General features: G+C 45.5%; 1 protein-coding gene across 1 annotated transcript in view; it reads left to right on the top strand.

Moving 5' to 3' along the window:
* Window positions 1-510: 510 nt before the first annotated feature.
* Window positions 511-19,967, top strand: part of Txndc5 (thioredoxin domain containing 5) — a 34,085-nt gene continuing 14,628 nt past the window's right edge. Inside the window, exons 1-3 of the mRNA XM_005066369.4 lie at window positions 511-779; window positions 5,011-5,160; window positions 9,729-9,834. Coding sequence (XP_005066426.1) covers window positions 559-779; window positions 5,011-5,160; window positions 9,729-9,834 — 477 coding nt within the window. The 5' untranslated portion in view covers window positions 511-558. The remainder of the gene's footprint in view (window positions 780-5,010; window positions 5,161-9,728; window positions 9,835-19,967) is intronic.

Below are 19,967 nucleotides of genomic sequence, written 5' to 3'. Positions count from 1 at the left end.
GAAATGGTTTCGTCACATGCCCTGAGGCCAGGCCCTCAAATCACAGTTCAGCTCTAGGCTAACGATCTGACTCATGCAAGTGAAACCCCACCCAGTTTTGCCCATTTCCCTCCTTTCTGCTGACAGCAGCTCAACTTGGTCCTGAAATTTAGGGGTCTTGGTGTGTGATGAGATCAACAGAGGCTGCCACTTCCCCGTGCCTTCACTGCTTGGCCTTTTCGTTCCTAACAGGGAAACGAAGGGAAAAGGCTGCGGGAGGGATGGGGAAAGTGGAGGAGATCGGCGAGATGGATCGGAACCGTACTGGGAAAGCGCTGGAGGTGCAGCACGAAGGATCCCAGGATCTGAGCGACTTCTTGCTGGCTGCTTTCAGCAGAACTAACCAAGTTGCCTCCGAGGTCTGGCAGGCCACGGGGCGTGCCTCTGCGAGTGGAGGCGTGGTTAAGGCGGGGCTTTGGGATATGGGCGTGGTGGTGCGCTCGTGGGAGGAGCGGGGGCAGGAGGCGGCGCCGCGGAGGGGACCCGCGGCCCGGGCGAGAGCTCGCCAGCCCCGCCGCGATGCCCCCGCGACCAGGACGCCTCCTCCCGCCGCTGGCCGGGCTGCCGGCCCTGGCCGCGCTCCTACTGCTTCTCGGCTCGCGCAGGGGTGCCCGGGCCCAGGAGGCGGTGGCGGACGGCGGAGCCGAGCAGGACCCGCACGCCAAGCACCTGTACACGGCCGACATGTTCACGCACGGGATCCAAAGCGCCGCGCACTTCGTCATGTTCTTCGCACCCTGGTAACTGCAGCTCCGGCAGGCCGGCCGGCGGGGGCCCGGACCGGGGGTCAGGGGAGGACGCCGGTTGTGCGGGGGGCGTGGGCCGCCGAGCTCGGGCCTCGCCGCTGACGTGGCGCTAGCCGCCGGGCCAAGCGCGAGGAAGGGCGGGCCCCGAGGGGAGACCCGGAAAGGCCTCTCCGCTCCGCCACGATGCTGGATCCCAGACACCACCACCCCCACCTACACACACACATTCACATGCACACACACAAGTCCTCTGCCCAGCTCCCCAAACTTCCTGTGCTGGCCGGACGCGGCCAGAGCCCGGCGACCACGTGCCCTAGCCTGGAGGGTCCTCCCCGCTGGCGCTTCAGTAGTAGGTTGGATTGAAAAATCTAAGGCCCTCCCGAAATGTGATTTCCCCCTCTGTGTGTTGAGGGTGGGGAGAGATAGCCTAGGTAGAGGAGTGGGGGTTCCTTGACCCCTGGGATCCCGGAGTAGTGCCGATTGTGGAGTCCCCGCTGCACACTGGAGTGGATATGAGCTGTATTCTCAAGGCCTTTAACTCAAGGCTGTCTTCTGGCACCTCCTCTATTCTGTGCTCATTTGGCCAGTTGGAAGGTGCGAGGCGGAACAGTTTTTTTAAAGTCATACACCTTCAAGAGTCCATTCTCCGGTTGGGGCTTCATAGTGCACCCGCTGCTTCTCAAGATAGCTGTACCTCAGGAATTGTTCTAGCCAGTGCTTTCCTACTGGGGCCTAGATGCTCGGAGAAGGAAGTTCTCTCTGGTCCAGAACAGAAAGCAGCGTTTAGAGCGCAGGCCGCTGGAGATGTGGGGATGTGCCAGCTGTGTTTATTGCTGAGCTAAGTAGTCTTTCCCTGGCTTGGTAGGGACTCGTTAAGGAAAGGGGGTTAAATGGTTAAGAACAATGTATCTGTGGAATCCAACTTATTCAGTGATTGCGCCTTCCATAATGGGAGAAACTTTCCTTTATAGTGAGTTGTTCCTGCATTTCGAGTCATTTAGGGTTGCATTAGCTTTTAAGGGTCAGTCTGGCTCACAGCCAGTATCTATTAAGAATGTGCAAATAGAATACATTGTTTCACATTCTGAGAACACCTGTTTTGGATCTGTAGCACCACCAATGAAAGAAAGCTCTGCTAGCCTGCAACAGCCTGTGAGTGTTAATAGTTACTTTGCACGAGTATTCTCAGTGTAGTGACTCCAATTAAGCACACCACAGGACACACTGGAATAAACCTATGGGTTTTTAGTTTTATAAGGAAATTGACATGCAGATAGAGATGGGGTGTCTGCAGTGCTGATGGAGTTCTAATTGTGGGATATTTCCAGTAAATAACCAGCTAGTCTTTGCCAGTCAGGGTAATAGGTACCACACAAATTCTTTTTCACTGTATTCGGGTAAATGCTGCTCCCTAAGTGAGCCTTTAGTTGTTTGCCTCTTACTACTCTGCTAGAAATATTAGAGATATGTAGGTGCCCATCATGGCCTTTGAAAGCTAGATTTTTGTTGTTTTGAAGGGAAATTGAGGCAGGACCTCTCTGTGTAGCTGAGTTGTCCTTGAACTCATGATCTTTTTGTCTCAGCCTATGGAGTGCTAAGATTTCAAAATAAGACTTAAGAACAATAAGAAGTTCAAGATGGAATACACTGGGTCCCGTCTTCACTTCTTAGTTTGAGTGCCTAGAATGTTAGATGCCTACGTGGCTGTTGGGGGCAAGGACACCGTGTAATGAAAACACTGACCTGTGTCTATTTGTTCTAAGCTTGGTGACTGCAGGATTGTCCTGCTGTTGATTTTGTGCCAGCCTCAGATCACAGTGCCTGTAGTGCCAGTTTGTGGGTCACACTGAACCCAGGGACAGTAAGGTCAAGATTAAGGTTAGGTGCCTTTGCTGTTCCTTGGCCCCAGGCCACCTTCTAAATGCAGCTGGCTGTCTCAATAGTGCTGTAACCACAAGGGCTCCAAAACAGAAATGCCAGCTAGATAGAACCAATGGATTCATCGATGCTCCTGGGTGCAGAGGGGCATGCCTGCTCGGTGATGGCCCCAGATGGTCAGTTTAATTTGGGGTGTAGAGAACTAAATCTCTATCCTCATTTTAAACCTTGTGTTGTCATAAGAACCTTTTCAACGATGCAGAGGATACATCCAGTTCTAAAACAAGATCAGATTCATCTAACAGAACTGCCCTTGAAAAAATCCCTCGTGGCGGCCACCTGAAGGCAGTCACCCTTCAGACACCCAGCAACATCTCATAACCGGGTTCTGCTCCAGCTTTAGAACCAATCCTGTTTTCTTTGATTAAGCACCAGCTGGGCCAGCTGGGGAAGAGGAACTCTGCGTGCCCCACTGTGTACACACTTGAGGAGTCCTTTTTTTCCCTTTGCTTGCTCTCCTTCCGCAATCCACCACCTTGCTAAACTGACTTTGCTGAATTCACAGAAGTCAAATCCTGAAAGAGTTTCACTGTGTGGATTTTCACCCCATTCATTCATTCTGTTTAAGTTGCCAGCCACTTAGTGCACACTGAGTATTTGGGCAGGACTGTGCTGACTTTCTTGGCACTTACCCTGAATACATAAAAAGAATACTGACAATCTTCCAGAAAAAGGGAATGGTGCTGTATTTTGGGCTTTTATTTGTTTCTACATTTTATTTTTATTTATGTGCATGTGTATATCTCTATGGGTTTGTGTGCCATGCGTGTGTCCCCAAGGAGGCCCAAAGAAGTCAGATTCCATGGAACCAGAGCTACAGGCAGTTGGGACCTGCTTGCTGTGGGTAATGGGTCCTCTGAAAGAGCAACCAGTGCTCTTAGCTACTGAACTCTCTCTGGTTCTATTTGATTTAGGCCTTTAGAAAGCAGGGCTTTGTCTTAGCTGCCCAAGGAAGTCCTAGCTTGAAGCCAACTTTCTGGGACTACGTTTAGATGTCTGGTTTGCAGGTCAGGTCTTCTATAAAAAAAAAGACATGCCACAGATTTTGAGACATTATTGAGTCAATATCAATTATCGGTTCCCGTCAATCTTGTAAGTAAGCATTTTTCTAAAGGATCTTTTCAGAAGGCAATACAGCAAGTAGTTATGGTATACACACAGATCACCTGTTTATTAGATTAGAAAGAAAAAAGTGCCTCAATGCTGTGTGGTTGCACTCATTCAAAACTCAGTTGTGGTACAGCATACAGATGAGAATGCAAGATGATGGTCATCAGGTCAGCACTGCCCTTCATGTCCTGTGACAAGAGAGATCCTGATGCTGTGCAATGTGAAGAGAGGCAAGAAGCCACGTCCTTGCTGGGAGTATTGAATGATGGGTGTTCTAAAATATGTGTGTATAACTAAACTCACGCAGTCAATACCAGATGTTTGAGTCTATCTACCAGCCTTAGTTTGAAGGTCTAGAGATATAGCTTACGTAGCATGCACAAAGCCCTGGTTTGAGCTCCAGCGCCTCATTAGGCTGAGGGTGGTCGTGCACACTTATCCCAGCGCTTGGAAGGTGAAGGTAAGAAAGGCAGAAGTTCAAGGTTATCTTTAGCTACATAGTAGGCTCAAAGCCAGCCTTAGATACCCAAGACCTGTCTAAATACATTTTTAACAATTTAAATATATTTATTTTAAGGCTTCTGATTGGAGAAGGTGCAGAGGCAGAGTTAATTAATCTTGAGATCTCCTTGCATTTGTGTACATTTGGTTGTGCAGTCGAAGAGACCTGTCCTTATAAATAATGGAGCAGTTGCAGCAGAGTGCTAAGCTGGTTGGGAGAGTGGGGAGACTTTTAGAAAGGGAGGAAGAGAAGAGGGTGGATGCCAAATAGCCTGGGAGCCAAGGAAGACCTCCTGGAGGAGGTGATGCACAAGCTAACCCTGAAGGGCAAACAACTCACCCAGCTGGGGTTTAGGGAGATTCTTTAGAGTGTGTACCCTGAGCCCCAGGGGCACAGCAAGGTTACGGTTGCCAGGAAACTGAAATACTGCAGTTGAACCCGTACACCAGCTGGAAGTCAAGGAGGTAGGGTCTGGACATAGAGGTCAAAAAAGAATGCCAGGACAGTAGCCTGCAGAATTTTGATTAACATGGAGAATGATGCCATTGCGAGCTATCCGTCTGTTGCAGTTTGGGAAAAGCAAGGGTGGAGAGTTGACTGCTTGGTGAAGAAGGTTGAGGTGGTAATCTGGCTACCCTGGGACCTGGACCTCAATGTGCTCTTCTCTGACTTTAGGTGTGGACACTGCCAGCGACTGCAGCCAACTTGGAATGACCTGGGAGACAAGTACAACAGCATGGAGGATGCCAAGGTCTATGTGGCTAAAGTGGACTGCACAGCCAACTCCGATGTGTGCTCTGCCCAGGGTGTGCGAGGATACCCCACGTAAGTAGCAAAGAGAATGTATGCATCTTTGTGCTGGGCTCCGCACAGTGGTGCATCTGCTGTCTGTGTCATAGATCTGAGGCACTGGATGTAAGCAGGTGGTCCCGGCCTGCTACTAGGACAAGGTTATATTGAACACTGTATTGTAGACACCTTTTGTACTATGCATGGGAAAGCCTTAATTACACTATGTTGGCTTTTCCAATTAATGAGAAAGTGAGCATTTGCTGGGCAGCGGTGGGGGTCTGGCTGCCTGAAATCCAGCCCAGTTGATGTTTCAAGCACGTTTCACACAGCCCGCTCAGACTTCGTTAGCACTTTGGTTTGAACGGTTACCACTGCTACAGTGCTTCTTTTTCTTGCTGATTAGAGACCTTTCCTAAAGTTACATCCTCTGCAGCTAGCGTCAGGTCTGTCTTTGCTGGAAGGAGGGTACCAAAGCAGAGTGCAGCGAGCCTCACAAACAGCCACTTACTCCCTTGACAGGCATATGCATGGGTTATGAACCAAATGATAACTGGCTGCCACACTCCGGTGAATGTTCTCCCCAAAACCCGTGTGACAAAGACTGGCCAGAAGACTGGTCTTTGGGGAACACATAGAATCTTCAGGGTGTGGGTGGTAGTTCATTGAAATTGTGTCCTAGAAAGGGAATATTGTGATCTCAGCCCTCTTCCTGTATTGTTTTGTTTTGTTTGTTTGTTTGCTTCATGTCTGCTGTGAGGAGACGTTTGCTAGGTTCTATCTTGGTACAGACCAAAGGCCGCAAATTCAAGTCATCTCCGGGCCCTAATCATCTAAAATAGGGAATCAAAATACACTGTTTCTCTTTCCAAGCTGAAGTCCCAGCTCCTTGTTAGAGCAGCAGAAAGCTGACCAACAAACTGACTTCTTAAATAAAGGAGGGGGGTCTCAATCACTTTTGTTGCTATAAATGCACTATGAACTGGATAATTTACACAGGAATAAAGCTGTATTCAACTTCCAGGTCTGGAGAGTCAAGGTGTGTGTGTGTGTAAAGAAAGTAGACTTAAGTTCAGGCTGTAGTGAGTGTGATCTGAGAGGGGTTCCCATGTTGCTTAGGGGCTTGCCGAAGAGCCCAAGGACAAGCTTTTGTTTGTCTTTGGTCTTTACAGAATGCAGGAGGCAGAGTGTTGGGTAGGTGGTTGCACTGAGGCAGGCAAGAATACCTGTGTGTGCTTTTAATTCCTTTCAAACAGCCCTGTCTCGAACAGTTGTTGCAAAGCCTTATCAGAAGATGGCTGTAGATGCCCGAGCTCTGGTTTGTGTCAGAATACAGGCTTTAAAAACATCCGTTTCCTCCTGGCACATTTAAATGGAGTATGGGGTTAGAGAGGGAAGCCACTTTGACTTCATAGCCCCTGGAGATGGCTGCTCATGTTCAGGAAAATGTTTTAGATAGAGTGTCTGTTTGGGAGGACATGCCGAGCAGGGGCTGAACTAAGTGGGGGTGGCACCAGTATTGATCTCCAGCGGCTGAAAACAACAGAAAGAACCTTACAGTTCTGGAGGCTGGAGGCTGGAGGCTGGAGGCTGGAGGCTGGAGGCTGGAGGCCAACTTCCTTCCGAAACCTCCTTGGGCCATTTTTTGTATGCTGCTTTCTGGCTTCTCAGGGGTTTGCTTTTTGTTACTCTAACAAAATAGTCAAGATACTTAGAGGAAAGGTTACTAGTAAGTTCCTGGCCAACTTGAACCAGAGTGACACTTTGTCTCAATTCCCTCCCTCTCAAAAGATTGACAGTTTTGGAAGTTTTAGTCCATGGACAATTGTCCTGTTTCTTGATTAGAACTTTTAGTCCATGGTCAGTTGTCCCTGTTGCTTGATGGGAAGTTTTGGTCCATGGTCAACTGGCCCTGTTGCTTTGGGGCTTGCAGTAGTGTGGCATATAGTCATAATGGTATGATAGAGCACTTACTGTCAGTCAAGAGGCAGAGAGAGAAAGGAGGGGTGGGAAACCTGGGGTCTCAGTCTAGTAGTCAAGAAGTCAAGAGTATACCCCCACAGTGACCTGAGATCTCCCACTAGGTCTACTTTTTTAAAGTCCCATCATCTCCCAGCAGCCCCACAGAGGAAACCAAGACTGTAATGGATGAGCTTTTCAGATCCAAACTGCATCAGCATCAACTCTTTACATCTTTGGACCATATATATCAGATGTGCCATCCTCCTACCTCAGTCTTTGGAAAACTCCACCATGTAGCTTGGTTTCCTCGTATATCCACGGAACTTCATTTTAAGGCTTCTGTTTTCAATACACACACACACTCACACACACACACAGGCACGCGCACACACGGGCACGCACACACGGGCATATATCTGTGTGCTTAAATTTCCCTTTCTTGTGAGATTACAAGTCACATTGACCTCTGTGAAGGTCTGATTCTGAGTGAGGCCACATCCTTAGGTTGGATTAGGCTTTTAATAGCTCTCTTTTGGAGGTCACAATCAGACCCCTAGCTTATCAGTTGTGGTATTCTTTGTCATAGTCTATGCAGAGTGACACCCAAGTGGGGGTTTTCTCCTCTATAGCTTCCCAGGAAGAGATACAGATCACCAGGAGACACACATATCCATGGAAAGTTTGTGATACAAACTTGGGGGCTGAACTTGGGGCCAGCCCCATCTGCCACTTCACTCCATCTGCCACCTCCTTCACCTCTGTCAACTGAGGATTAGGGCTGCAGGCTGATGGGGGAGGGTCTGTAACAGCTTTCCTGCTCTCCCTGGGCCCTTTCAACTTAAAGAGGAATCTCACACTTTGGATATTGAGTGTGTGCCTCTGTGCCTAGCTTTCATATGTTCTTCATTGGAGGTACAGTATAGTGACTAAATCTACTTAGACTTTAGCTTTTCCTTGTGTAGATGGTCCCAGACTTAATGATAGGTTGACTGGAGATCCTTCACCTTCATGATGAGGCAGAAGCAGCCTCATGCAGCCTTCAGCACAGTGAGTTACAGGAGACATTGAACACTGTTCTGGTGTCAGGTAACTTTACCCTCCTGAGGCTCTTGTGAGGAGGTACACCTGCTGTAAGTTGAGGATCGTGTGTCTCCATGCGCCTGACGACACTGGCATCTGCTCATGTCCTCCATAAAGTCAGTCTGCCCTTCTGACTGCCGAATGTAGCCAGTGTGCTGTCCCCCTTTCTTTTGAGATGTTGGAGATGGAGCCTAGTGTCTTGTGTGTGCTGAGCCGCATCCTCAGGTGTTTTCAAGACCAGGTTTCACTGTGGATCCTGGGTTAGCCTCTGATGTGCCATCCTCCCACCTCAGCCTTTGGAGAACTCCACCATGTCGTTTGTTTCCTTGTATAGCTATGGAACTTCATTTTAAGACTTCTGTTTCAAAGCTTCATTTAAAGGGAACCTACCTGTTTGCTAATGGTCCGAATGTGTCTTGGAAACATGCTGACTGACATTCTAACCCCCAGTGTGTTTGTGTAGGAGGTGGACATTATTAAGGGGGCTCCAGAGAGCTCTCTCTCGGCTTTCCTGTACATGCGGACACAAGGAGAGGGTGCCCTCAGGGAACCAGAAAGCCACTGTAGACCTTGGACGTATGACACTGGGAATTTGGATTTTTGTCTCCAGAACTATAGGAAATGAATTTTTATACTTTATGGGCTGCCAGGCCAGTCATATTGTGTCACTGCAGCACACACTGCCTGTGACACTCCACCAACATTCTGAGTGTGCACATCCTAACTTAAACATCTGTATCACTTCCCATAATCCAAATCATTTCTGGGAGGTGTTAGAGGGCTCCTAGGTAAACACTTTTACTACCAAGCCCGTGCCTGTTGGGCCCTCATCACCTTTCTTCTGACAGGAGCCACATGTATAATACAGTCTTGACAGCTTCTGTGAAGTTTTTTCTAAGGCACCAAGATCACCGGTGTGAAGTTCATCCTCTGGTGATGTCTTTTGCTCACCCTCAGAGGAACTGTTCCTCATCTCTGCAGATTCCTCCGAGGCCAGTTAGTAGACAAGATTCTTTCTCCACAGGGATGCAGGCAGGGGTGTGGGGATGGGAGTAGATGGAGGGGAGAGTGAGCAGATGGACTGCAGCAGCTAGAGTGCCCTGATGACGGGGATCCACCAGTGACCCGGTATCCACATGCCTTGTTGGTCTGCAGATACCTACTGCAGAAGAGGGTTTTGTCTGCTGTGAGCCTAAGTGAGGCCCACAGGCATCAGGAGGAACAAGGTAGACCAGAGGTCAGAGGCCATGAAGTAAGGGATACCAACAAGGAGAACCAACCCTGGGAGAAATACTGAAGGCAGGTGTAACTCACAGCATGCATCCGGAAGTTTTCAGCCCAATTGTATTTTCCTTGAGCAACATCAGAAATGTGTGAAAGTTTAGACTATAGGGACATACTGCCTCCTGCAGCACCGTTTTTGTTTCCCTTTGAAGCATTTTCTAAGTGGCAGCTAGGTACGTGGCTGCCATCCCTGGAAGCTGTTTCACTGCATGGGTTTGCTGTCGACCCAGAGTAGCTTTTAAACTTCTGCTCTTCCTAATCTGCTCTTGTTCTTTCAGCCTGAAGTTTTTTAAGCCTGGCCAAGAAGCGGTGAAGTACCAGGGTCCTAGAGACTTCGAAACACTGGAAAACTGGATGCTGCAGACACTGAACGAGGAGCCACCTGTGAGTGCCCCCTCCTCCCTCCCGTTACACCCCAGAGACCAGAAGAGGTGAAAGTTTACAGGGCTTTTTGAAGTTGTAAATAGGTCTCTCTTCCTGTGCCCCTTCTTGTTGACTGGATGAGTTTAAATTTGCACAGAGAAGTTCAAGAAACATAGTGCAGTACCTGAGCATGTTCTCTTAAGTACAAGATACAGAGTAAATGGGAATCGCCATTCTTAAAAGCAGCAAATAGTGGAATTTCCACAGCGTGTTCATTGGATGTTTCTGTAGGGTGCATCCTGTAGTCAGGGCAACTGTAGGTTTCCGACCCACTGTTGGGAACAGGCAGCCCACAATACTGATCCCTTGAAGAACTATTCTTGGTTTCCTCAGGCAAGAACCAGATACAGATTCTTCCTAACAGTCTTCAGCTCCTTATCCAAAGTCCTCAGGTGGCTCTTGTTTACTTCACTGTGTTTCTCAGTGTGTAGCCCAGGCTAGCCCTGAAATAAGTCCCCTCCCCCAAGACCTCTGCAGAGCTGGGATTATAGCTATGTGCCACCATACTTATGTCTCTGCTCTTGTTTCTGAACGCTCCTTTTGTAGCTCAATAGCTTTACCTTTTATTGGCCTACTTTTCCCTTAAAGTTCAATGGGTTTTTATATGAATGTTAGATTTTTAGTAAGCTATATTAGTTTTTCTACTCCAGGCCGAGTTGTTTAGGTGGCAGCCGGGGCCAGCCAGTTCACAGTCCTTGGAAGCTGTTTCGATGACTTTGTCGTGGAGGTCAGCTGTAACATTTATCAGTTCTATGCTTTCCTGAATTAGTTCATTTAAGCTGCAGCTGTCCTTTGTGTATAGTGACCGTCATTGGCAAAAGGTGGCCATCATCTCAGATTTGTGGGTGTACTTTTCAGTTTTCTTTATGTCACTCAAGGCAAGGCAGGATACCAGGCTGGAAGAGAGCCTCTCACAGTCTCTAGGTTCCATTCTTACTTAAGCACCTTTCTTAAAACTGACTGATAATAACTTGAAAACAGTTTTATATGAAAACATTCAAACATGTACAAAACTACAATTTCCACTGTTTTGCCAGCCTTGTTTCCCCTTCCTCTTGATCTCTCCTGCATCCATCCCAGGGATTGTCACTGGTAAATATTTCGGGACACAGACACAACCTTTCGCTTTGTAACATAGCCACAATGGCACTTTGATGTGAGTGCCGTGGTCAACCCTGCGTTTGTACCAGGGGCTGGCTTTGACCAGCTGGAGTCAGGCGAGACCAGGCCACAACAGAATCTCGTGGTTCTCCAGCTCCCACTTGGGCTTGCTCCCACTGGCTGCCCATATGGTGCCTCTTAGCTTTGCTTCTTGAGTCTCAGCTTTCCAGGCCTCAACCGCTTTACTAATACCGTAAAACCCTTAGTAAATGCTCAAATGTTTTTCCTGCATCTCCCTGTGTGTAGGCACCATCAGAACACTGTAACTTACTGTTGCTTACTGAGGCTGATCTGGAAGCCTTCATTTTGTTCTGAATTATAACGATCATACACAATCCATTAATGGTTAGATAGGGCTGGGGTGGACTGTGGTGGTTTGTGGTGTGGTGTTGGCGGGACTGGAAAAGTAGCCAGCATCCCTGGTTTCACATCTCTGATGACTGTCGAGCATCAGGAGTTCTGAGTACAGGGAATTGAGGCTGCTTTATTGTGTTGGAGCTGGGCACTGACTGGAAGGCTGTGTGGCTGCATGTGATCCCAGCACTTGGTTTGAGCTGTGCCTCTCTTTGGGGCCATTTTCAGTGGTGTATGGGACTCTTCAGCCATGGTCTTTCCTCTGTGGATGTCCCAGCTCAACAGAAACTTGCCTCCATCTGTAGTGCTTTCCTGCCTCACATTTAAAACCTCCATCGCTGTGTCCATAGTGTTGAGGAGCTGGCTGGGGACTACATTCGTTTTAGGTAACCAGAAACCACAAGCTTCTGGGTGAATTTGCATCTTTGTCATGCTGGAAAGCTGTGGGAACAGGTGGCGTTTTCATAAAGATTGAAACAGTATTGTTTTCTCTATGAAAGTGTTCCTTTTTCAGAAGAGCAGATGTGAGATAAGGGCGAAAAATTAAAGAGGAGTTAATAGTCTCAAAAAAACTTTCAAAATAAACTTTGCACTGAAGAGGCCTGCTAATGGGATGCCATGTCCTGTAGGTGGTGGCAGATGGCGGGAGAGATGTATGTGGAAGCCTGCCTCTTCATTGGCAAGGACAGGCTGGGAGAGCAGTGGGCTAGCCAGGCTCAGCACAGGTGTCCTGAGGGTTTTTCATTCTCAGTGTAGGAGAGAGGAGATGGCTTCAGAAAATCTCGCCTTTGGCATGCCAGAACCAGTCACCTGAGCCTCATGTTTAGTGGCTCTGGACAGTAAAGACTCTCAGATAATCACCAGGAAGAATGACAGTGACAGTATGCTTTCTTGTGGAAAAGTTTAAGTATGCATATTTTTGAGGTGCTGTAAATTAAAGCCAGGCCCATAACTCAAGGCAGGTATTCTATCCCTGAGCCATACTCCCAATCCCATTATGTAGTCTTTCTATAGAGCATTTTTAAAAACCATCTATTCAATTTGTGTCGGTGTGCATGTGCTGGGGGTGGGAGTGAGGGCTTGTATTTTGATACATTCACATATATGTAATGAGATGAGCCCCAAGTCTAGACATGAAATTTATGAATGCTTCATCATTTTGTTATATGTGCCCTTTGTGTACATCTCAAAGGTAATTTCTGTACAGTGTTTTTAGTGTGCCTACTTTCTGACTTCAGTCTGTGACATGGGGTCAGTGTGGGTTCACCATTGTGGTACCTGTTGTGGAATATTAGTTTAAGATGTGCTACATTTGCTTATGCTGTGGAATATTTGTTTAATGATGCAAAGATGTGTTACTTTGCTTGCCTAAAACTCCTGCTTGCCAGTAGCTAGGTAGGAGAGAGAAATAGGCAGGCAGAGAGAATAGGAGGAGAAATCTGGGCTCAAGAAAAGACGAGGAAGAGTGAGAAAAGGAGTGGAGGTTGCCAGACCCAGCCACCCAGTCACACAGCAAGCCACAGAGTAAGAAGGAAAGGTAGACATACAGAATAAAAGGGTAGAAAGCCCAGAGGCAAAATGTAGTTTAGCTTAGAAAAGCTGGCAAGAAACAAACCAAGATGAAGCCAGGCATTCATAAGTAAAAATAAGTCTCTGTGTATTTATTTGGGAGCTGGGTGGGGGGGCCCCAAAGAATAAAAAAACGAACTACAGGTGCCTGCTCAAAAAAGTTCAGATTTTGAAGTATTTGTGGTTGATGTTAGGGATGTTGAATTTGTAATGTAGGCAATGTCTTGGTTGGTTGTTTTTGTTAGCTTGACACGAGCTAGAGATAATCTAGGAAGAGAGAATTTTAACTGAGAAAATGCTTCCATAAGATTGGCCTGTAGCCAAGTCTATAGGGCATTTTCTTGATTAATGATTGATGCGGGAGGGCCCAGAGCACTAAGTGACAATGCCATCTCCGGGCAGGTGTCCTGGGTTCTGTAAGAAAGCAGACTGAGCAAGCCATGGGGAGCAAGCCAGTAAGCAGCACCTCCATGGCTTCTGCTCCTGCCCTAGCCTCTCTCTGTTATCCCCTGTTTTGTGAGTTATAAGCCAAATACTTTCCTTCCCAAGTTATTTTTGGGTTGTGATGCTTATTACAGCAACAGAAAGCGAACTAGAACATAAACTTTTATTTAAATTAAAAATCAAGTTCTTAAAAACTTCAACTTGACTAGATATGAAGCATTTTAAAAACATTTAAAGATGCATTGAGAAAACCCAGGCTTTTTAAAGACAGTGATTATCATTACCAAAAGGTAAATCTACTAAAGTGCTCATGCTACATAGGCAGCTCAGAGAGCTCTAGTGTGTGTGGTCAGGGGGCAGAGAGAAAGCATTGGGTCCATAGCCCTGGTCTCCCATTCATTTCTTTTAAAAAATAATTTTTTAATATTTCATTATGTATATGCATATATCTGTGTGGAGGTTTGTGCACATGAGTGCAGTTGCCCCTTGGAGGTCAAAAGAGACTGTTGGAGGCCCTGAAGCTGGAGTTAGCAGGTGGCTATGAACTGCCAAGTGGGTGCTGGGAACCAAACTCTGGTTCTCTGCAAGAACAATACACATGTAACTGCTGGGCCGTCTCTCCAACCCCCTTCATTTGTTTCTTATTGCTAGAATTTTATATTCCTTTGTTCTTGTTGGATGACTAAACTGGATGTTGGTAGAAATGGTAAGCCATCCACTTAATCCTCTCTTGCTCAGCCTTGGGAGCAGACAATTTCTCCGTTGGGAGATCAGCTGCTTTTGTCTGTGTGGCATCTTGCTGTGTTGTTGGGTTCTCTGGGCATCTGTGTTAGTAAATAAATTTGCAGGGACAGTTACAATGAGGTGGCTGCTGACCTTGATCTCATCTCCTTGATTTCCCTTGTCCTCTTCACTCTAGGCCGTCTTTGGTGAAGAGGGTCCTATGGAGTTAAGTCTGTAACCCATGTGTGTTCTGTGTCACTGGGTTACTGTCCTCTGCTGAGCCTGACCGTCAGGGTCCCCCATCACGTCTCCTGTCTGTTAGAATTCTATGTGTTCGGTGGACTCCACGAATGCAGTAATGGCAGGGCTAGTGCTGGAGGCTCTTCCTGCCTCCTCCTTCACCCACTCTTGTTGGCTTTACGGACGCTGTAACGATACGCGACACACAATTACTGAAAATAAGGCTAAGTATTTTATATAGAAAATTACTCACAAGATACCAAACCCCGAGAAGCCCAGCAGATCTCAGCTAGCGACTGGACCGGAAGCCGAACTCCAGGAAAAGAGAGCGAGACTTCCTGTGCGCTGTCTTTTATGCCTTCCCCCGTAACGCCCCTAGCCATGCCCAAAAGTGGGCTTGGCTAGTGACGTAGTTCCGCCTACGTACGTATACGTCTTTACGTCCAGCCGTATACGTCTTTAGTCCTGCCTAAAGTGGGTGTGGTTAGCGGTGTGGTAAACCGCCCTTTTATTACCTCATCTGTATGCGCCTCTAGTAAGTCACATGTTTAATGGCGGCATCAGACTTCCTCCTACAATTCCCCTTTTAGTCTAAAAAAGGACAACTAACTTGTGTCCATGAACAAAATGTATCAAACATCTATTCAATCTAAACCTTAACTTATCTTAAAGAAACACCCAAATATGAACACCTCCTTCCAATCCCAACTCTAAAATAATTGAAACCTAACACTAACAGGTGTAATCTTATAATATCAATAGTAGGGACAGGGGGCGTGGAATTCTCAAAACTACTTCCTGCTGAGATGGGACGATGATAATCTCATGGGGACCTGTGAAAAGAAAATGTTAGTATAACAAAATCTCAGTAGATCAGACAGTCTCAGTATGGCAGGAGATGCTTGATTGAAGTTCCTGACTAGGGTTCTAGTGTTGATTGAAGCTCTGGTCAGATTGTAGAAGATGTGCTGTTTCAGTTTCTTGGTCCGGAGATGTGTAGAGTGATGTATTTTCAAGCCAGTTTCAGGATAGTGCTTGTCAGGTGGAGTCAATGATGTGGGGCAGTTCAGATGCCTCCAGTCGAATCAGGTGAAGTCAAGGAAGTGGATCCTCATTCTCTTTCGGAAGCAGTTGAAGATTGCTGTCAGGAAATCCCTTGTTCTCTGGAAAACTCAAACATTACTGTTAACAAAGAAATATTTTAACTTTCATATGTATGCATACAGAAGAGGTGACAATAGGGAAGATGGAAAACCTGGAGGAAATTAGACTGTTCAGAAAAAGAAATCCATAGATAACAGTCCCTCATTTTATTTCTTCTGTCTTATATCAATGGCTCTTTGATATAATACAGAAATTCTGAATTGTATTTAAATAATATGCTTGGGTTTAGAGTAGGAGAGCCAATCCAACTCCAAAGCCAGCTTCACTTTGATGAATGGGAACTGAGGTATGTGAAGAAATAAAGATAAAGGTGTACTATGAAAAAGCAATATAGAGAGATTTAGACTTTGATACCACACAGTGTGTGTTTGATGGTCCTCAGGGTAGCTATTCATTCTTCTACAGGAATCCATATGTCCAGTATTCTTTGCTGAGTTTACCTGTGAGGACAAAAACAAAGCACTTCTCTTTCCTTTTAGGAGGTCACTTTACCCATTGTGGACTATGAATTTGTAGATGGGCTGTTATCTTCCTCCTCCTGAGATGTTTTCTGTTCTGATCGAATTTTAATTAATTTTGATGGAACCCAAATCTTTTCGTCTCCTGTGGAAACAAAAGCATAACCCCTTCCCCAACGTAACACATATCCTGGTTTCCAGACTGAGGTCATAACATCCTTAAAATACACCGGTTGGTTCAGTTCAGAAGTCTTCTCTGTAGTCCAGTGTCTTTCTGCTGCAGTTTGTCCTTTTTCATCAGCATTAAGAAAATTCAACGTTAGTAAAGCATTGTGTAACCTGTGTCTAGGTGTCTTTGTTTTCCCTGGCTGTTTATGAAGCATCTCTTTTAAGGTTCGGTTAGACCTTTCAATTATTGCTTGTCCTGTGGGATTGTAAGGTATACCAGTTACATGTTTTATATTATAATATTTGAAGAATTGTTCCAATTTACTGGAGACATATGCTGGACCATTGTCAGTTTTTATTGTTTTAGGTATACCCATAACAGCCATTACCTCTAAGAGGTGTGTAATAACAGAGTCAGCTTTTTCAGAACCGAGGGCAGTAGCCCATTGGAAGCCTGAGTACGTGTCTATAGTATGGTGTACATATTTCAAACTGCCAAATTCTGGGAAGTGAAATACATCCATTTGCAAAAGTTCATTTCTGTGAACACCTTTAGGATTACAACCTGCTGGTAATGGAGTTTGAGTGTACAATGAGCAACTGGGACAATTTCTTACTATTTCTTTGGCTTGTTGCCAGGTGATAGAAAAATCCTTCTTTAAACCTTTGCTGTTAACATGGTGTTTCTTATGAAATTCTGAAGCTTCCAACACATTACCTACTAATAAACGATCAATTTCATCATTGCCTTGTGCCAGAGGACCTGGCAGACCTGTATGGGATCTGATGTGTGTTATATATATAGGATGAGTCCTGTTTCTGATGATTTCCTGCAATTGTAAAAACAATGAGGTTAATTCTGTATTATCAGGAACAAATTCTGCAGTCTCAATGTGCAGGACAACTCTTTCTGCATACTGAGAATCCGTGACTATATTGAGAGGCTCTGTAAAGTCTTTAAGTACCATCAGAATGGCATATAACTCTGCCTTTTGTACGGAGTTGTAAGGGCTTTGAACTACTTTACTTATATTTCCTGATTTATACCCTGCTTTACCTGACTTGTTTGCATCCGTGTAGAAGGTAAGAACTCCAGAAATAGGTGTTTGCCTCACGATACGTGGAAGAATCCAAATTGTTTTCTTTATGAATTTGATTCTCTCTGTTTTGGGATAGTTATTACTAATACTTCCCAAAAAGTCACTGCAAGCTATTTGCCAATACTCATTATCCTTCCATAAGGAGGAAATTTCCTCATTCGTTAAAGGTACAATAATTTCAGCTGGGTCTTTCCCAGTCAGTTGACGAAGCCTTAATTTACCTTTTAATATCAAATCTGAGACCTTTTCTATATAGGTTTTCAATTTTTTATTCTGTTTATGTGGCAGAAATACCCATTCTAGAATGATGTCATCCCTCTGCATTAATATTCCTGAGGGGTATTCTCTAGATGGTAAAATAACCAGAATACAGTCCAGATTTGGATCCACACGGTCCACATGTGCTTCTAATATTCTCTTTTCTACCCATTCTAATTCTTTTTCAGCCTCAGCTGATAGTACTCGTGGGCTGTTTAGGTCTTTATCTCCTTTTAAAGCCATTTTCAGGTGTTTTAAATCATGCCCTTCTACACCAATAATCGTCTGTAATTGAGAGATTTCTCCTAATAGTTTTTGAAGATCATTAAGAGTCCGGTAACGATCTCTTCTGATCTGTACTTTCTGTGGTCTAATTTTCTGAGCATCTATTTTATAACCTAAATAGTTAATAGAATCTCCTCTTTGTATTTTTTCTGGGGCAATTTGTAATCCCCAGCGAGGCAAAATTTCCTTTACTGCCTCAAACATCTTTTCCAAAGTATCCTTATTTGAATCAGACAATAATATGTCATCCATATAATGATATATTAACGAATGTGGAAATTTTTTACGAATTATTTCTAGAGGTTTATTCACAAAATATTGACACAAAGTTGGACTGTTTAACATACCTTGAGGTAGTACCTTCCACTGGAATCTCTGTACCGGACGGGAATTATTATAGGTAGGTACTGTGAAGGCAAACTTTTCTCTGTCGTTTTCTTGTAACGGTATGGTGAAGAAACAATCTTTTAAGTCTATAACTATAATTGGCCAATCCTTAGGAATTAGAGAAGGTAACGGCATCCCAGGTTGTAGAGACCCCATAGGCTGAATTACCTTGTTGATGGCTCTAAGATCAGTAACCATTCTCCACTTACCAGACTTCTTCTTGATAACAAAAACAGGCGAATTCCACGCACTAGTTGATTCCTCAATGTGTCCAGCATCTAGCTGTTCCTGAACTAACTTCTCCAAAGCCTCTAACTTCTCAGATGTCATAGGCCATTGACCCACCCAGACGGGTTCATCTGTCAGCCATTTTAATGGTAGAGCTTTTGGTTGCTCTGTAGGTTTGGCACTAGCATCTTGCTTCTGCACAGCCTGTACGTTTGGCATCTGTTTTCTGTACTGTCTTACTATATTCTTACTACCACTAAGAGCTTGTCTATAATTCCTAGCTGATACAGGAGGAATTTTAATCTGCGTATTCCATTGCTGGAGTAGATCACGACCCCAGAGGTTTATAGCAATATCTGCAACGTATGGCTTTAACCTTCCTCTCTGTCCTTCTGGCCCAATAAAGTCAATCCATCTAACGCTCTGTTTAACTTCAGATAGGGTTCCGATCCCTAAGAATTGAACATTAACCTCTTTTAAAGCCCAGTTTTGTGGCCAGGACTGCTGATTAAGGATAGTGACGTCACTTCCGGTGTCCAGTAATCCGTAAATCACCCTATTATTTACCTTAACCGGAAGTTTGGGTCTATGATATTGTATAGAAGTTTGCCAATATATATGTTTTGTATCTCCTCCTGATGTAATTGATTCATCCTCTGGAGCTAATGTATTATCCAGTGCCATATTATTTACAATGGGCAGTGGATCTTCTAATTGTCCTGGGAGAGGCTGTCCTCCACTGTCACTGGGAATGACCGGATAATCTTCCTCTTCGGGCTCCATGGAGCCCCGGAAGCCCGTTTCCCTGCTGTAAAGATCTACCTTGTCTGTCTATTGTGGAAAAGCATTCATCAGTCCAATGGCGCCCCTTCCCACACCTCCTGCATAGACCAGGAGGCTTAGGCCTTCTGTTTGATACATTCCTGGTAAAAGCATTATTTCTAGGAATGCGTTGTCTACAGTTCCTACTAAGATGTCCTATTCTACCACAGTTAAAGCATTTTGCATCTTTACGCCTATTTAAATTCTTTGAGATTGCCTTCCCTACCCATGCCTCTATATCATCACAGGTAGGGTATTTGGCATCCTGGTGCCTCCTCAAACCTGTAGAAATAGCTTCACCTACCCAAGCTCCTGTATCCTGACTTTTACATTCCAGGTTCGCTGTATGCAGAACCCATTCCTCCAATGGCGCTGATCTTATTTTTAATGGCCAAATTACCTGCCTGCATTGAGGATTCGCGTTCTCATACGCCAAAGATTCTATAAGAAGACGCCTGGATTCTGGGTTCGCTACCTGTACCTCTACTGCTCTGGATAATCTCTCTAAAAATTCAGTGAACCTTTCCCTTGGGCCCTGTAATACCTTGGTGTAGGGCTGCATTATCTCTCCTGTTTCACAAACCTTATCCAAGGCATTTAAAGCAGCTGTACGGCACAAAGACAACATGTGCTCGTCATATGCAGATTGAACCTGCGTGTCAGCGTAAGGACCCTCCCCAAGAATCTTGTCTTGGGGTACTTCATGACCGTTCTGCAATTCCTGAATCTCAAT

Source organism: Mesocricetus auratus, unplaced genomic scaffold (assembly GCF_017639785.1).
Source record: "Mesocricetus auratus isolate SY011 unplaced genomic scaffold, BCM_Maur_2.0 Super-Scaffold_100013, whole genome shotgun sequence".
NCBI classification, from domain to species: Eukaryota; Metazoa; Chordata; class Mammalia; order Rodentia; family Cricetidae; genus Mesocricetus; species Mesocricetus auratus.
This window is presented reverse-complemented; position numbering and strand designations above follow the sequence as displayed.